Here is an 18,829-nt window from a genome sequence, read left to right as displayed (position 1 = left end):
TTTTGTTGCCAGCGGTTTAGACCTTAATGGCTGTGTTGAGTTATTTTGCGGGGACAGTCAATTTACACTGTTATACAAGCTGTACACTAATTTGTAGGAAAATATAATTTCTTCAGTGTCACGTGAAAAGATAGAAAACCATATTTACACAAATGTGAGTGGTGTACTCTCTTATGACATATTGTATATATGAGAGAATTTCTTTTTTTTTTTGTTTTTTTTCCAAAATGGAGAGTAAATGAACAGAAAAATGTAATTCAATTATTGGTGTGACCACCTTCTTGCCTTCAAAACCGCATCACTTCTAGGTGCACACATAGTAAATGAATAAACAGAAAAATGTGTTGCGCTATCCAGATAAAGTGCTAGTGCATCAATACTATCAAATACAAATAAAGTGTTTAAATACCGCAAAAATTCATGCAAAATAAAATTCATGGCCATCCAAAGAAAATTCATATAGAATAGTGCAAAACAGTTCATTTGCGTGACTCCCATATCCATTGACTGTGTGTGTGTATATACACCACTGCACACACCACTTACAAGCAAGACCCTAAAGATGAACACTATTTGTTTTCATTAGATTATAGTATTGATCCACTAGCACTTTATCTGGATAATGTAACACGTTATGTTTATTTGTTATCTATATGTATGTAGATATTTAGTGACTGAGAAAAATAAAAATATATTTTAGCAGTCACTGAGATTATTTTAGTTTTGACACATTCAGCACAATCTTCTTCCTTTTTTTTTTTTTTTTTACTCATTTGCATACAGTTTTTGAAGGAACTCGGCAGGTTGCTTGTTTGAAACTTCTTGGAAAACGAACTGCAGATCTTATGTTGGCTGTAGGCTGCCCTCAAATCCTTCAGTCTCGCCATATAATCCCAGACAGACTTGATATTGAGATCAGGGTTTTGTGGGGTCCAAACCATCACTTCCAGGACTCCTTGTTCTCTACATTGAAGATCTTACTGACATTTTGCTACATTTTTGGGGGTTTATCTTGCTGTAGAATAAATGTGGGACTTATCACACACCGCCCTGATGGTGCGAATCCAGCTTTTATCCATCATGCCATATGGAACTTTTGTTAGATTTTTTATTTTATTTTTTTCCTTTACTTACCTTCAACTATATAGTACAAGGGCCTGCCTGATTGCATACAAAGAGAAAGTGTTTAGGTTTCTCATGGTTTTGGTACATCCTAAAGGGATAAAAAAAAAAATCAGAAGAAAGTTTGTATAGTGTATCCAGTTTTAGTATCTGCCTGTATTTCTCAGCATTGAGGACACCATTGAGCCTGACCAAATCTCCAACTCTATTTGTAGAAATGTAGCGCCAAACTTACTATGAACCTCCACCATGCTTCACGGTTTCTGGCAGCTGCTCGATGTACTGCTCTCCAGCCCTTCGGTGAATAAACTGACTCCTGCTACATCTAGATATTTAAAATTTTGACTCATCCGTCCACAACACTTGCCATATTTCTGCACCTCAGTTTCTATGTTTTCATGTATAGGACGTGGCAACTAGGCTAATCAACACAACTATGCAAATTAACACTTCTGAAAATATTTTTTTTTTTTTTTTTTGCACAATGCTGTGCATTATATATGTGTGCATTTTTATTAAGTAATCTCTTTAACTTTCTTTTGTTGCTAGGGCAAATTGGGGCAAACAGTTCTGGAAGGAACCTTTGGGTTAGTGGCCTCTCGTCTACCACAAGAGCAACAGACTTAAAAAATCTCTTCAGCAAGTACGGCAAGGTATAATCCTAACTGCCATGTATTTTGTCTGACCCAAGTATTTACCTTTTTTTGTTTTGGCTTCTGTCTTGGTAAAAAGCTGTCTCCCCCCCCCCCCCCCCCCCCCATTTCTGCTCATGATAGTGAACAGCCAATGAGAGATGTGTATTAGTTGAAGCATTTTTTTCCAACGTTAAATAAAAATGTGCCTACTAACAGTTGTCTTTTTTTTAAAATTTTAAGGTTGTTGGTGCAAAGGTGGTAACTAATGCTCGCAGCCCTGGTGCTCGCTGCTATGGATTTGTAACTATGTCATCTTCAGAGGATGCAACAAAATGTATTAATCATCTACACAGAACAGAGCTTCATGGAAGGATGATTTCCGTGGAAAAAGTATGTATTTAATGCTTTGCATTTCCCCTCGGTCATTTAAAGTTGAAGATCCAGCTTTTCAGTTTTCCACAGTTGTAAAGCATCCTCTTCTGTACTGAAATTGCTTACTCTGAGTAGAGAAACCAAGGAAGGCAAAATAGAAGCAGGCTAAACTTCAGTTTTTAGTATTCCAGATGAGGTAAAAAAAAACCTCTTAAGCATGGACACTGCATCCCATTGCCCAAGCTTATGTGGTTTTCAGCAGTACTTAACAATGTGCTTGTGACAGACAATGACCCTCACTTATCTCTTATGTGGCCTGGGACAGTTGGTATTCTCTATAGCTATTCCTTGTTTGTTACAATTGGGAATATTTATTCAGGGGGTGGGTAGCAATGGCTCATCTATATTAACCACTTCATGCCCGTAGGATGCACCTATGTCCTCAATTTGCAGCCGGTGATGAGCTTTTCTGTAAAAGCGATCCACGAGCTTTACAGGCACCTGATCAGTTCTACAGGATGTGGAAGGGGGACCCTTTCCACACCTGTTGCTGGGCTCTGGTGTGGATAGGAAGACCAGCACTACTGTGACCTCTAAGTCCAGCTGAGCACAGATACACTGCCCCCCCCTGATCGTGTTGCTCTTTAAGCCTAATATACCATAGATCTCTCAGTAAAGAGTACCTATCAGTGTCCATACTATGACAGAGAATAATGTTCATCCCTTGTGATAACAAAGTTGATTTAAAAAAATTTAACGGGCTAGTATTTAACCACTTGCTGCCCTCACACCGTCAAATGACGGAGTGGGGCTGCTCTCATTCTGGGACGTCACCCCTAGGACACGGCGTGACCCAGATCTCTGTACAGAGCCAATGACATAGCTCTTTAACCATGTGATCGGCTGTGTCCAATCACAGCCAGTTGCATGTAAATGCGGTAGTGCCAGAATTGGCTATTCTCGCCTCACACTGACAGTGTGGTGAGGAGAGCCGATCAGCCACATCAGGACACGTAATCAGGGCCTGCTTAAAAAGTAAAGCCCCAGCTGTGCCCATAAGTGTGGCATATTGGTGCCCATAAAAATTGATTTACATTTTTAGGTTTTATTTTTTGCTCACACAAATGCGCAAGTAGGTCCTGCACGCATGTGAGGTATCGTCATGAACAACAGAGTGTAAGCAATAATTTGTTGTAAGTTGTTTTAAACTCTAAATTGGTGACATGTTTGGGTATCTATCTACTTGGCGTAACATCTTTTTATATTTCACAAAAAAAGGTCTTATTTTATTTGTGTGCACTAAAATTCAAGTGCATTTTTTCCTGAAAATTAGCATTTTTCAAAATGGTGCAGCAGAAAAAAATTGCAGCAACCCTGGAATTTTATTCTCTAGGTAGGGTCCCTGCTTTCAAAAAATACAATGTTTGGGTGTTCAAAGTATATTTCTCTTATGTTCGCTGACTGACACGGCTCCTCTCTGCAACTAAATGGGTTTGTCCGCTTGCCACTAGTGGGTCTGTGATGGTATGTCTCCCAGCTCTTCAGGACTGGTAAGTAAGGCTCTCCCTGCTTCGGTGGGGTGAGCAACTGGGCATTCCCTGGGAGGTCGATTCGGGGGCCACCTTTTCTTTTTCCCACGTCCCTATCTTCCCTCCTCCCGGGGGGGGGTCTGTGCGGTTAGCGATGGTCCTGGCTCCGGTGTGGGCGGTCCCAAAAAGGTGCCTGTGGGGATATTTTGCTGTGTTTGAGGCTGCACTGTTCCTTTCACCGCATGGTGCTGTCCGGCGGCCATTTTGGATAGGTGCAGAGCAGGTTCCCCCTTGTGAGCTTCAGCAGCCATTTTCTGTAGGTTTCCCTATTCAGATCATTGGCCATTTTCTTGAAGCCTGAGCGCTTTTTTTATTTTTTTTTATTTTTTTACCGCAGCTCTCTAGTGTCGGCATGCTATGTGCTATTATATGCCGCTTCCTGCGTATACAGAACGCTAGGCAGCCATTCCCTGAACGCTGATGCAAGCTCTGCAGATCGTTTCACCGCTCTTCTCTGCTGCCGACACAGCTTCACTCTGCACTTGGGTAACCTCCTGGGGACTACAGGCAAGGCTAGTAACTGATACAGAACACCTGAGGGTGGTGAGTCTGGCACTAGGAGCCCCCCCAGACAGCGGCAGCAGGAGGATGGGACCTTCACTGTCCCAAGTCCCCTTTCAGGTGGCAGACAGGGTAGGGTCAGCATGGCTTCAGAAACTGGTGTTTCTTCCCTCGAAATACAGGCTATTGCATCGGGTCACCTGTGGATGGTGCTGTGCCCATGGACACCCTGATGGCGGTCCTTAACTTATTAGTTGCTAAAATAGAGGCGGTGCGTGGAAGGAAAGGTGCATAAAAAAGGCCCCTGCCCCCCCCCGTCCTCTGGAGAGAGCTCTGATGCAGACTCGGGCCCTGCTGCGGCTGGTGACCCCTGCTCTGACCTCTCAGACGAGGCTGACCCAGGACCGGTCGGACAGTGAGGATGATTCCCAGCCCAGTGGTCCTCCTGCTTAGCCGACCAATGGGTCTGCAATCTGATTTCCACAGGCTACAAGATAATTTCTCTCTTGGCCGCCAAACAGATTCTTCCCCTCCAGCATACCCGTGTCCCTGGTTCGCCGGGAGGCCCCGTTGGGGGCGGTAAGGGACTTGCTGAGTCAAAGGGGTGGTTGTACCAGTTCCGGAATCGGAACGCTTCCAGGGATTCTACTCAAATCTTTGTGGTTCCCAAGAAGGAAGGAGTACATCCAATTTGGACTTAAAATCCCTCAATCACTTTGTAAAATTGCACAGGTTCAGGATGGAATCGATTCGCTCAGTAGTCGCTGCGCTCCATCACGGGGACTCGCTGGCCATCCAGGATGCGTAACTGCACATACACATGTCTGCGGCACCAAAAGTTTCTTCACTTTGCAGTTGGGGAAGCCCACTATCAGTTTGGCTCCGACAACGCGGGTTCGCGATCGTGGGATATCTAGACTATCTCCTCCGAGCATCTTCCGCCTCGGAGGAGGATGTTGCGATCTCCATGTAGACTTTGGGTGGCTGTTGAACATAAGTCGGTGGTTGTACCGACCCAGCATCTGGAGTACCTAGACTTGTTGCTGGATTCCAAGGAAGCTAGAGCCTTTCTCCCTTCAGCCAAGGTGCAGACCCTCAGAGCCACAATAAAACTGTGGAATCGCAAGCGCTCATCACTTCGCTTTTGCATGCGAGTCCTGGGACTCATGGTAGCCTCTTTTGAGGCCGTGCGGTATGCCCAGTTTCACACCAGGGTCTAGTAGAAGGAGATTTTGTCGAAGTGGGACAAATCTCCATTGTCCCTGGATCGCTCGATCCAGGTGAGCCAGTCCATCACTCCCTGCTTTGGTGTCTGAGATCCCCGGTGATTCGGTCAGGAAAGTCGTTCCTGCCTCTCCAATGGACGGTAATCACAACGGACGCCAGCCTATCTGGCTGGGGTGGAGTGATGGGGATTCAGTCGGCTCAGGGCCTCTGGTCGACGGAAGAATCCAAGTTGCCGATCAATCTGTTCGCGTTGAGAGCGATCAGGCTGTGCCTCCACACATGGTCGTTGAGTCTTCAAGGGCATCCGATCAGGGTACAGTCGGACAGCGCCATAACGGTGGCTTACGTAAATCACCAAGGGGAACAAGGAGCTCAGCCGCTGCTTGGGAGGTCACTCACATACTTCGGTGGGCAGAGCGACACGTACCGGCCCTGCCGGCCATTTACATCCCAGGGAAAATTGGCAGGCGGACTATCTGAGTCGACAGATGCTGGACCCAGGAGAATGGGCATTGCATCCAGAGATATTCTGGCAGCTGTGCCTGAAGTGGGGCATGCCAGATGTGGATCTATTGGCCTCCCATCTCAATCGGAAGGTGCTAAGATTCTTGTCCAGGACAAGAGATCCGTGGGCAGACGCGTCAGACGGCTGGTGGCTCCGTGGGATCAGTACCAGCTGATCTACGCCTTTCCTCCTCCAAAACTGTTGCCACGTCTGCTTCGCAGAGTGGAAGCAGTGGGAATTCCAGTAATCCTGGCTGCCCCAGATTGGCCTCAGCGGCCCTGGTACGCAGACCTTTTGCGTCTGGTGGCAGACTCTCCCTGGTGACTGCCGCTGTGAGAGGACCTCCTGTCTCAAGGTCCAATCTTTCATCCTGCTTTACCATCGCTGGCTTTAATGGCATTGCTTTTGAGAGCCAGATGCTGAGGAAGCAGGGTCTGTCGGACTCGGTGATTCCAACTATGTTGAAGGTGTGAAAATCTTCTTCACAGAAGATGTACCATCGTACCTGGAAGGCCTACATCTCCATGTGTGAGGAGAAGGAAAAGGAGCGCGGATACCATCCTATGTCCAGGATCCTGCTGTTTCTTCAGCAAGGAGTAGACCAGAAGTTGGCGTTGAGCACCATTAAGGGGCAAATTTCAGCATTGGCTGTCTTTTCAGCGACCCCCCCCCCTGGCACCTCGCTCATTAGTGAGTACCTTCCTTCAGGGGGTACGACATGTAGTCCCTCCGGTGCGTCCGCCGTTACCCCCATGGGATTTGAACCTGGTGTTAGCGCTTCAAAATCCACTGTTGGAAAACCTCAGGGAGATTGCCCTGTTAACTCTTTCCCAGAAAGTGGCCTTTCTAGTGACCATCCCATTGGCCAGGAGGGTTTTGGAATTGGCGGCCTTGTCACGCAAGTTGCCTTATCTGATCATTCACAGGGATAAGGTGGTGTTGCATCCACAACCGTCCTTTCTACCGAAGGTGGTTTTGGCTTTTCATATCAGTGAGGACATTGTATTACCATCGTTGTGTCCTAAGCCAAAGCACCCCAAGGAGGTGGCCCTTCACGCTCTGTGGTTAGGGCTCTGAAGGTGTACTTGTCTGCCACGGCTCCCTTTCGGAAGTCAGACTCACTGTTTGTTTCGGTGGCTGCTCCAAAGAAGGGTATGGCGGTCTCATCGGCCACCATCTAGAGGGGGATCAGACAGATTGTAATCCAAGCCTACGTCTTGAAGGTTCAGGTGCCCCCCTTTCCTGTCACGGCCCACTCTACAAGAGCAATCGGAACGTCTTGGGCCTTTCCGACACCAAGCGTCTGTCGCACAGGTGTACAAGGCAGTGACCTGGTCATCTGTCCATACGTTTACCAAGTTCTACAAGGTAGACGTCAGTGCATCGACTGTCTGTTTTGGCCGCAAAGTTTTGCAGGTGGCCGTGTAGTTGCAGTTGAGATTTTTTTTTTCCTGGTTTTTCGATAAAAACGCAGTACTGTTTTGTTAATGCACTGTTGCATTACTTCCACAATGTTGCGGTCTTGGGGATCACTCCGATTGAGGATACCCGGTTATATGGTGGTGTTTTTGCAAACACTGCGGGGGGTGGGGGGGGGGGTTGTTTTGTGTTTTTTTTTTTTTTTTTTTTTTTTTTTTTTTTTTTTTTTTTTTTGTGGGTTTAGTTTCACTAGTTCCCACTTGCCATGGTGGATGAAGTTTTTTTTTTTATATGCTGTTTTTCCCACCACTCGTTTGGCTCTGCTTAACGACGTCCCATTTAGTTGGAGAGGAGCTGTCGGTCGGTGAATATAAAGAGAAAATAGGTTTTTGTACTCGCCGTAAAATCCTTTTCTCTGTAATTCAACAACCGACACAGCACCCACCCCTCCTTTTCTCTACGTTGTATGCTTGTTGATGTACTGAAGCTGCTGGGGCAGCAGGGAGGGTTGTTAGCACAGGGTCCGCCCCCTGGGCAGGACTGACAATTCTGTGTATTGTTACAATTTTTTGCCTAGTTTCTCCTAGTGGCAGGCTAATAAACCCATTTAGTTAGAGAGGAGCTGTGTCGGTCGGTGAATTACAGAGAAATGGATTTTACGGTGAGTACAAAAATCCTATTTTTGCTAGCATGAACATGAGGAAAGTCAGAATCACCTGGGTGGCAAGTTGAAAGTGCAAGAGCGCTGAAAATTGGCCTGGGAAGGAAGGGGGTGAAAGTGCCCAGTATTGAAGTGGTTAAAAAAAATCTGCTTGGATAAAATGTATATACCTCAATTTTTTGTACAATATGAAAGATGTTAATGCCTCACATGTTGCGCTTTACAATTGCGCACACTCGGATGACGACAAACTACGTTACCTGAAAATCTCCATAGGTGACGTTTAAACAGCCTGTAAAGGCATCAAAGGGTTACAGAAGAGGTCTAGCACTAGAATTATTGCTCTCGCTCTAATGTCCACGATGGTGCCCCACATGTGTGAATACAGTTTAGGGGTGTGCAAGAGGTTTTTTTTTTTATGCTTTCGCTTCTGTGCGTGAGCATGAAGGAATTGTGGGGCACTTAAAGGTGTGTGTGTGTGTGTGTGTGTGTGTGTGTGTGTGTGTATCTTTTGCCTTTAAAAAAAAAATGGAATTTTTTTCATCATCGTTGCCTGTAAAATCCTTTGAGTACTTTATGGGGCACAGACAGATCTTTCCCCTCTTAACGATTCGGTGCTTTCTACAAAACTGATGTACTTCCTGTATGGGAGAGATCTGTGTTCCATGATGTACTCCATGAAAAGGATCTTACAGGTAAGTATGATGAAAAAATCCTATTTTTCATACATCATGGGAAACAGAGTTAGGCTAATATTCACTACCTACTGGTACGTCCCAGAGCAATTACCTTAAGGGGAGGGAGACTCCCTGCCAAACAATAGCCATCAGACCTTATACGGTAGCCCGCAGTATGCTGTAGCTGAAAACCAAATCCTCAGCTGCTCGTACATCCACTTGATAAAATTTGGTGACCGTATGCACTGAACACAAGGTAGCGGCCTTTAAAAATCGGAGCCACTGATGGCTAAAAGTCAAGGAGGTTCCTACACCACTGGTAGAATGAGCTTACCCTAAAGGTAGGAGCTTTTACGTTTCAGACCATAGGCCTGAATAACCAATTGACCGACCCAATTGGCAGTGGAAGCTTTAGAAGCTGCATTCCCCTTCTTGGGTCCTTTTTGGTAAAACAAGTCTGATCCTTAATCTCCACAGATCTAGACAAATAAACCTTGACTACATAGACAACGTCCAAGGAATGCAGTCGTCTCTTCCGCTAAATGAGGCTGAGAGGAAAAAAAAGGCAAAATAATATCCTGATTTTAAATGAAAGGCCAACACAATCTTTGGCAAACAGGGAATGGGTTGTAACACAACCATGTTGTGTTGAAGGTTCTAGTACGGTTCCCTGCATGAAAGGGCCGCCAACTCCAACACCCTTCTAGCTGAGGTGATGGCCATCAGGAAGGTGAAAGCAAGTCTAATGGAATTTCCTTGATGGGCTCAAATGTTTGTTTCTGTAACACCGCACCAAATTCAAGTCCCAAGGACATATAGGTGATGTACTGGGGGGAAGCAAATGAGTTGCCCCCTGCAAAATAGTTTGGACCAGCGAGTGGGAGGCTAAAGGCCTTTGGAATAGTAAGTCAATCTGACCTCTGATCATACTCCAAGCCAATCTGATTTCCACAGCTGACTGTAGAAAAGAGAATTCTCCCAATCATGTATTTTCGAGGATGCCATTTTCTGGCTTCACGCCAAGCAATATAAGTCTTCCAGACCTTATAATAGATCTTCCTAATGACAGCTTTTCTAGCATTCACTAGGGTAGACACCACTGCTCCCCGAGATGCTACAGTCCTTCAACACCCTGGCTTTAATAGCCATGCCCTCAAATTTAGAGACTGTAAATTGTGGTGGAAAATAGGACTTTGAGACAGATCGGTGCGACGTGGAAGCGTCCGTGACCCGTCTATTGTCAGTCTCACAATCTCCGGTAACCAGGGCCTTCTGGGCCACCTTGCAGACACTGTTAAACGTATATACTTCCTATATGGGAAGGGTTATATAGGGGGTCACTTCCTATCTAAGACCAGTGTTCATTCACCTAGAGATGGCGTATAACCCATAGATGCTCAATAATAGACTCTGTGTCCCATGATGTATGTTAAAAAAAAAAAATAAATAGCCTGGACTGGAAGTAATGTTGTTATGTCCTTCAAGGTGGTGATTGGGGCTGCGTGCCGCCTCTCGCCACTCTTCAAAGTGGTTGTCTTGGGAATCACAAACTTGCACCAAGACATGCAGTGTATGTGTAGACTAGTTTGTCAGCATTTTTTAACATAATTGTGTCATTTTGATTCGGTAATGTCTGCAGTAGAGGCCCTAATCCACTCTACTTATCGGATTAATAACTAGATGTTGGTTTCTCTGTTAATGTGTATTGGTTGACCCTTGTAGGCAAAAAATGAGCCCGCTGGTAAGAAACCTTCAGAAAAAAAAGAGAGTGAGCCAAAAAAGTCATCAAGCAGTGACCAGCGGCGTTCAACAGACAAGTATGAAAAGTAAGGATATTTTTTTTTATTTTTTTTTTTTTTTTTTTTTTTTATCGCTTCACCTTGAATAAGGGGAAGGCAGATGTCAATGGAAGTGCTTTCATTTATACCCGATTGCCTCCTAGTCCCTAAAAATTAGATTGGAGGTACAAGGATAAATAAAATAGGATGAGTTTGTTCCAGTTACAGGCTGGGGAAAGAACATTGTGGGACACTACGTCACAAGTTTTGATTCAGCAGGGTATTTGTTCACGTACACCACCCACCTTCTCTGTTGCTGTTTGTAATTCCCTTACTTTTCTTTAACCACTTTCAGACCGGACCATTTTGCTGGTAAATGACCAGAGGTCTTTTTACACTTTGGCACTGCGCTGCTTTAACTGGTAATTGCGCGGTCATGCAATGTTGTACCCAAACAAAATTTGCGTCCTTTTCTTCCCACAAATAGAGCTTTCTTTTGATGGTATTTGATTGCCTCTGCGATTTTTATTTTTTGCGATATAAACGTAAAAAGACCGCAAATTTTGAAAAAAAATGATATTTTCTACTTTTTGTTATTAGAAAAATCCAATAAACTCAATTTTAGTCATACATTTAGGCCAAAATGTATTCAGCCACATGTCTTTGGTAAAAAAAAAGTCAATAATTGTATATTTATTGGTTTGCGCAAAAGTTGTCACATCTACAAACTAAGGTACGTTTTCTGGAATTTACGCAGCTTTTAGTTTACGACTGCCTATCTCATTTCTTGAGGTGCTAAAATGGCAGGGCAGTACAAAACCCCCCCAAATGACCCCATTTTGGAAAGTAGACACCCTAAGGAAATTGATAAGTGGCATGTTGAGCCCATTGAATATTTTATTTTTTTGCCTCAAGCGATTGAATAATGACAAAAAAAAATTATTTTTTTTTTTACACAAAGTTGTCACTAAATGATATATTGCTCACACATGCTATGGGCGTATGTGAAATGACACCCCAAAATAAATTCTGCTGCTTCTCCTGAGTACGGGGATACCACATATGTGGGACTTTTTGGGAGCCTAGCCGCGTACGGGGCCCCGAAAACCAAGCACCGCCTTCAGGCTTTCTAAGGGCGTTACAGTTTTGAAGGCCATAAAATGCCAAGATGGCACAAACCCCCCCCAAATGACCCCATTTTGGAAAGTAGACACCCCTAAATTTAGGGGTACACTAGTGAGACTAGGTAATAAATGGCGGGTGCCCTGAAACTATAAAAAAATAACTAACCAACCAGCGTCACCTGTAACAGTTATATGGTGATCACTGGTGAAAGGGTTAACTAGGGGGCAATCAGGGGGCTTTATGCGGTAGTATATGGGGGTCCCTGGCGCTATAAAAAGCTGCGGCGAACCTAAATACCTACCTGCCTAACTAGCGTCACCTGTGACACTAATACAGCGATCAGAAAAACGATCGCTTATTAGGCTGGGTTCACACTGGAGCGATGCGGGAACGCCACGAATGCGCGGCGGGTTCCCGCATCGCATGCCTCCCGGCGGCAGTTCACACTGCCCTATGCGAACTGCTGGGAGTGTCAGTGAAATGTTAATGACACCCCCAGATCAGTTCGCATATCGCAGTGCGATCTGCAAACTTGGATCGCATGGTGTGAACACCCATGCGATCCGATTCTGCTGCGGACCAAAAAAAGGGTCCCGTGCGAGTTTGCGGCGGGTGCGACACGAATTCAGCCATACTATCTGTATAGCTGAACTCGAATCGCACAGAGATCGGATGTGATTTGCACTGCAGTGCGGTGCGAATCACATCCGTTCTCATAAACCGCTGCAATGTGAACCCAGCCTTAGTGACACTGGCGACGGGGGGTGATCACGGGGTTAAACCTTTATTGGGGGGGTTAGGGGGGTACCTTAGAACTAAAGGGGGCTAACCCTAACTGCCCTAACAGTTATTAGTCACAAATGACACCCGCCGGGTGATCAGGGGGTTAAACCTTTATTAGGTAATAAATGGCGGGTGCCCTGAAACTATAAAAAAATAACTAACCAACCAGCGTCACCTGTAACAGTTATATGGTGATCACTGGTGAAAGGGTTAACTAGGGGGCAATCAGGGGGCTTTATGCGGTAGTATATGGGGGTCCCTGGCGCTATAAAAAGCTGCGGCGAACCTAAATACCTACCTGCCTAACTAGCGTCACCTGTGACACTAATACGGCGATCAGAAAAATGATCGCTTATTAGGCTGGGTTCACACTGGAGCGATGCGGAAACGCCGCGAATCCGCGGCGGGTTCCCGCATCGCATGCCTCCCGGCGGCAGTTCACACTGCCCTATGCGAACTGCTGGGAGTGTCAGTGAAATGTTACTGACAACCCCAGATCAGTTCGCATATCGCAGTGCGATCTGCAAACTCGGATCGCATGGTGTGAACACCCATGCGATCCGATTCTGCTGCGGGCCAAAAAAAGGGTCCCGTGCGAATTTGCGGCGGGTGTGGCGAATGGCTGAACTCGAATCGCACAGAGATCGGATGTGATTTGCACTGCAGTGCGGTGCGAATCACATTCGTTCTCATAAACCGCTGCAATGTGAACCCAGCCTTAGTGACACTGGCGACGGGGGGTGATCACGGGGTTAAACCTTTATTGGGGGGGTTAGAGGGGTACCTTAGAACTAAAGGGGGCTAACCCTAACTGCCCTAACAGTTATTACAGTCACAAATGACACCAATGCAAAAAAAAAATGACATTGGTGTCACTGTGACTGGGGGGCAGGGGTAATTGGGGTGATCGGGGGGTAAAGGGGGGGTGTGAGTGTGCCTGGCATGTTCTACTGTGTGTGTAGAGTGTTGGTGCAACTCACCGATCTGCTCTCCTCCGTGTCGGAACGAAAACTACCGACAGAGGAGAGAATACATCACTTCCTCTCCTGTGTTTACATTACAGGAGAGGAAGTGATGTCACCGGGGATTTCTATTCGTCGGGAGCGATCGCGAGGGGGTGGCCATGAATGAATGGCCGTCCCCTCGTCCGGGATCGCTCCCGAACGAATACCGACCGCCGCAGGCACCGGGCGGGGGCCCGATCGGGCCCCCGACCCTCGGGAGGCAAGGGACGTACATGTATGTCCTTATGCCTGCCCGTGCCATTCTGCCGACGTACATCGGCGTGCGGCGGTCGGCAACTGGTTAAGCTCATTTCACTTCTAGTTATTTTTCTTCAATTTGCTTTGCACACAAGTTCATTGCTTCTCCATTACTCAGAAAACTCCTGGTTTTATTTCTAACCTCAAACCTAATTATAATGGAATAGCTGCTGTTTTTTTTTTTTTTTTTTTTTTTTTTTGTTTTTTAATCCCAACTTAATTGATATGCTATATGCAGATAATTTGATATATCAAGGTTTCACCAAAGAAAATAACTACTAAATGTGGTAAAGCTCACTATTTGAAAATTTTAAAATTGTGTGAATTTTCTAACTTGCACTCTTTCATTGGTGCCTTCACAATTTTTAAAATGACCTATAAATATACATAATGTATAACACAATAGACAGTTTTTTTGGTATGCTTGGCATTTCATTGATGTTTCCTGTTAATGTGTAACTGCTTGGCCGTACAATATATGGCAAACCACTCGCACACAGAGCCTGCATAGCTCCTACGATCTGATTGTGGATGCAATGCTTTTCAGGTTCCCAAATAAAAATAAATTAAACAAAAAATAAATGCATATTTTATAAAAAAAAAAATTATCTATCCTTTTTTTTTTTTTTTTTTTTTTTTTTTTAATCCAATACTTTCAGTAACTAGGGCTGCAACTAACAATTTCCATAATCGATTAATGTCAAAAGGGAAGTACTAATGCGCTAACCAATCTGTGTTAAATAAGTGTAGCTATATATGGGAATCAGAAGCGGCTAAACTTCTAAAGTGTTGGCAACACCCTTAAATATGTGTATATAAAATGATGTAGCGCAAATTAAAAGCCAACAAAGCAAAACTGTGAATAAATTGATATGTCTAAACAAAGTCTCAACAGGGAATAAGCATATCCATAAATGGTGGTCAAAAAAGTTCTGATTTCACCCACAAAGTGATCCAAATAAACATAAAATGTAAGTACAATAATCATAGTAGTCCAAACAACTTAATGATAGAAGTCTTTTAAAAGTACTCCTAATAAAGTGCAGTCCAAAGATTAGTGTGAATAGTCCAATATATCAATACTAGGATGGTAAATTAATACTCTAATATTAAAGTTGCACCATTTATAAAGTGCAATGCCTTGTGCAAATAAAGTGCATTCTGAAAGAGATCTAATCATCCAAGTTGATTAGAACCGATGTTATGTCTTATTTTTCCTTGGATACGTTTTTTCCTATATGGACAAATGGGGATGAGGGGGGAAAAGGGCAGGTGTGGGAGTCCACTTTTAAAGTATAAGGAAATCACATATACACTTGGTAGAATCCTCCCCCAGTGGTACCAGCCTTTTCAAAGGTAGACCCAAAAACATGTCTAGGAGTGTGCACAGTAGCCGTTCAGGCGGTAGCTTTAAATCCTTTCAGAGGGTCACTGCAGTAGCTCGGTCTCTTGTCCTAATAGAAATATCTCCAAATTCCACAATGTCTAGAGCAAAAGAAAAAGGAAGGTCCTCCCATGATGTAGTAATGTTAAAAGCTTTTTGCGCATTTATTTAAAAAAAAAATCTTGCATAAAAAAACTGGCTTACAAAATAAAAATGGCAACACGGGCCAGACAAAAAAAAACATATCAAATACAAGACTTCTGGTCATGGCCGTAGCCAGAAGTGACGTCCACACACTCTTCCCGACGCGTAACTTCAACTTCATCAAGGGTGTTATATTCACAATCGATTAGTTTGTTTTTTGCTCTTTTATTTTTTAATTTTTTTGCGTTTTTTTTTTTTTTTTTATCAGAATATAACCTTTTTAAAGTGTGCTGTACAAATTTAGGTTAATATGTAAAGTATAAAAAAGCAATTTATTCTTAAATAACTATATGAAGTGGTAAATATAACTAACTATATTGTTAGGGACCAATATCTCGAATCCACTCTGAGAATAACAGACAGCGATTAAACTGTATATACTATTAGAGGTTGAATCTGGTAAATCTGACTCGAATCATATTTTTTTTTATTTAAGAAAAAAGAAATTAAAATCTGTTTTGCTCATTTTCAGACAAAACTGCATAATATATGCAATAATATGTAGACAGTTGAGGGCCATCTTCCTCTTCACTCGTCTCCATGTCAGGCTAGGGAGGGGATCCAAACGCCTCTGCCGCTACCGACGGCTCTGGTAAGCAGCGATAAAAGGGATCTCGTGGCGAATCTACCAGAGACCACTTTTATCTTGAAACGACAGCCTGCTGAAGAAGGTAACAAGGGTTATGGTAGCTAGCTGCTACCATAACGGTATTCCTCTTCAGAGTAGCGACGTAAAACGACTGGGCGTTCTGGAAGTGGTTAAATTTACCTGTTCCAACTTGCTACCAAACTTAACCTACAGACCCCATCTTATTTGTAACCCGGGGACTCCCTGTAAATGTAGTTTTAAGAACATTCGTTTCGATTTTGTAATCGTTAGTGGGGTCAAATCGACGTTCTTTTCAACCAGTGATGTGAAAATTTCGAAGGAGCAGAATAGAAACCTTGTTGGTTCAAAGGAATTTTCAGTGTATGTGGTTCTCGTTCAGAAATTACATACATTTTAAAAAAGGAATGTTAAAAGCAAGTAAAATTTTCAAACGGCATTATTTTAGCGAATGTACAATGATGGGGTGTGGGGTTTTTTTTTTTTTTTTTTTTTTTTTTTTTTTTTTTTTGTATGAATATTCTAGTCCGAAAATTGATGCAGTTTGCTCTTGATCTGTTTCTACACTGCTTTTTGCATGTTCGATTTTGCTGCATTTTTTTTGTGCTATTTGTTGTTGGACAGACTAACCACTTCAATACAGGGCATTTTTACCCCCTTCCTGCCCAGGTCAATTTTCATCTTTCAGCGCTGTAACATTTTGAATGACAATTGAGCGGTCGTGCGACGCTGTATCCAAACAAGATTGATGCCTCCCCACAAATAGAGCTTTCTTTTGGTGGTATTTGATCACCTCTTGCGATCTAAACAAAAGCACAGCAATTTTGAAAAAAAAATTAAATACAAATTTTTTTTTTTTGCTGTAATATCCACATTTAGTGTTTGTTTGTTTTAAACTAGTAATGACAGCGATCTGCAATTTGTCAGGGCTGTGATATTGGACACTTGACACTATTTTGGGACCATTTGGCATGCGCATCAGCTCCCGAGTGATACTGGGAAGCCGACGACATCCTATGTCGGGCACCCAGGATGAGCGTACCACCTTGTGGCCGTTGTATGACTTTACACGGGATGGGAAGTGGTTAAAAAACGTAAATTGCTGCAAAAAACGCACTACATGCTTTTCTAAAATTTCTTCATTGAAGTCTATTAAGCCAAAAAAGCACCATTTTGCATGAAAGTCCTTGACCCTTTCCAAATACGCAGTGGCTGAAAAAAGCAGATGTGACCATGTCCCATAGGAAACCACGTTAAATGAACTGTAGAGTGCTTCTGCAGAAAGCACCAGAAAACCCCTTATTTGTGAACCAGGCCTAAGATGTTTAGTAGCAGCAGTTTGTGTGTTTTTTTTTTTTTTTTTTTTTTTTTTTTATTATATTTTCTCTATACTATCTCTCTCTTTCAAACATATTACACCGTTCATAGGTTTACACACCCTGGCAGAATGTAGGATTTCTTGGCCATTTTTCAGAAAATATGAATGACACAAACTTTATTTTTTTACTCATGGTTAGTGTTTGGCTGAAGCAATTTATTATCCAACTGTTTACACTTTTTTTTTATTTTTTTTTTATCATAATTGCAACAAACTACCCAAATGACCCTGATCAAAAGTTTACTTACCCCAGTTCTTAACTTGTTTTTGCCACCTTTAACATCAATGACTGAAGTCTTTTGTGGTATTTGTGGATGAGGTTCTTTATCTTCTCAGATGGTAAAGCTGCCAATTCCTCTTGGCAAAAAGCCTCCAGTTCCTGTAAATTCTTGGGCTCTCTTGCATGAACCAGACGTTTGAGATCTCCCAAGAGTGACTCAATGATATTGAGGTCAGGAGCCTGAGATGTCCACTCCAGAACCTTTACACTTCTGCTGTAGCCAATGACAGCTCGATTTGGCCTTGTGTTTTGGATCTTGGTTGTTTTTGAATGCCCAAGTAAGTCCAATGCGCAGCTTTATGGCTAATGAATGCAAATGTTCCTCCAGTATTTTTTGATGGCATACTGCATTCATCTTGCCATCAATTTTGACCAAATTTCCTATGTCTTTGTAGCTCACACATCCCCAAAACATCAACGATCCACCTCTGTGTTTCACAGTAGGAATGGTGTACCTTTCATCATAGGCCTTTTTGACTCTTTATGGTTATGGCCAAAAAGCTAAATTTTGGTCTCCTCAATCCAAATGACTTTGTGCCAGAAGGTTTGAGGCTTGCTTCTGGGTTAGGTGTTTTTTTTCTTTTTTTTAAGCAGGAGACTTTGTGGCATTTGCATAATAATTGCGTTCTTCTGGCAACTCGGCCATGCAGCCAATCTTTCCTTAAGTGCCTCCTTATTGTGCATCTTGAAACGGCCACACCACGTTTTCACAGTATTTCACCTGAAGTTATTTGTGGGTTTTTTCTTTGCTTCCTGAACAATTTTTTTCCTGTCAGTTGTGGCTGAAATTTTTAGTTGGTCTACCTGACCGTGGTTTGGTTTCAACATAACCCCTCATTTTCCACTTCTTGATTAGAGTTTGAACACTTCCTTTTCCTGTTTTGTACAGTTCAACTACCTTTTCCCGCATATCCTTTGACAATTCTTTTGCTTTTCCCATGACCAAGAATTCAGAACTGTCAGTGCAGCACTGGAGGAAAGTTGCAAGGGTTTGTCAGGAGTCCAGAAACTCATTGACTTCATACACATGCTAATTACAATCAAACAGGTGAGGATGGATACATTTTTTAATAGCCATTCAAACCCCTTTGTGTCAACTAGGGTAGTTTTGGCATTTGATTTTAAAGAGTAAACAGTTAATCATAAAATGACCTCAGCCAAACGCTGACCATGAGTGAAAAATTATTTAATTTTTTTGTGGTGTACATATTCTCTGAAAAATTCTGCCACGGTATGTAAACTTATGAGCACAACTGTGTGTGTAAAAACAAATATCTATAGCCTACTTCTGGAGAAAAAGCAGTCTTTAACCACTTGCTG

The 18,829-nt window shown here is 43.3% G+C and overlaps 1 protein-coding gene across 1 annotated transcript in view; it reads left to right on the top strand.

Moving 5' to 3' along the window:
- The window catches only part of LOC143974427 (scaffold attachment factor B2-like), a 117,949-nt gene that overhangs the window by 37,933 nt on the left and 61,187 nt on the right, over window positions 1-18,829 (top strand). The window contains exons 7-9 of the mRNA XM_077475804.1: window positions 1,672-1,775; window positions 1,998-2,147; window positions 10,431-10,534. Of these exons, the coding sequence (XP_077331930.1) occupies window positions 1,672-1,775; window positions 1,998-2,147; window positions 10,431-10,534 (358 nt within the window). The remainder of the gene's footprint in view (window positions 1-1,671; window positions 1,776-1,997; window positions 2,148-10,430; window positions 10,535-18,829) is intronic.

The sequence above is a fragment of the Lithobates pipiens genome, unplaced genomic scaffold (assembly GCF_037356315.1).
Source record: "Lithobates pipiens isolate NorthernLeopardFrog02 unplaced genomic scaffold, aLitPip1_a1.2 Scaffold_13, whole genome shotgun sequence".
In the NCBI taxonomy this organism is placed as follows: Eukaryota; Metazoa; Chordata; class Amphibia; order Anura; family Ranidae; genus Lithobates; species Lithobates pipiens.
Note: the sequence above shows the minus strand (reverse complement) of the source record. Positions and strands in the feature narration are given on the sequence as shown.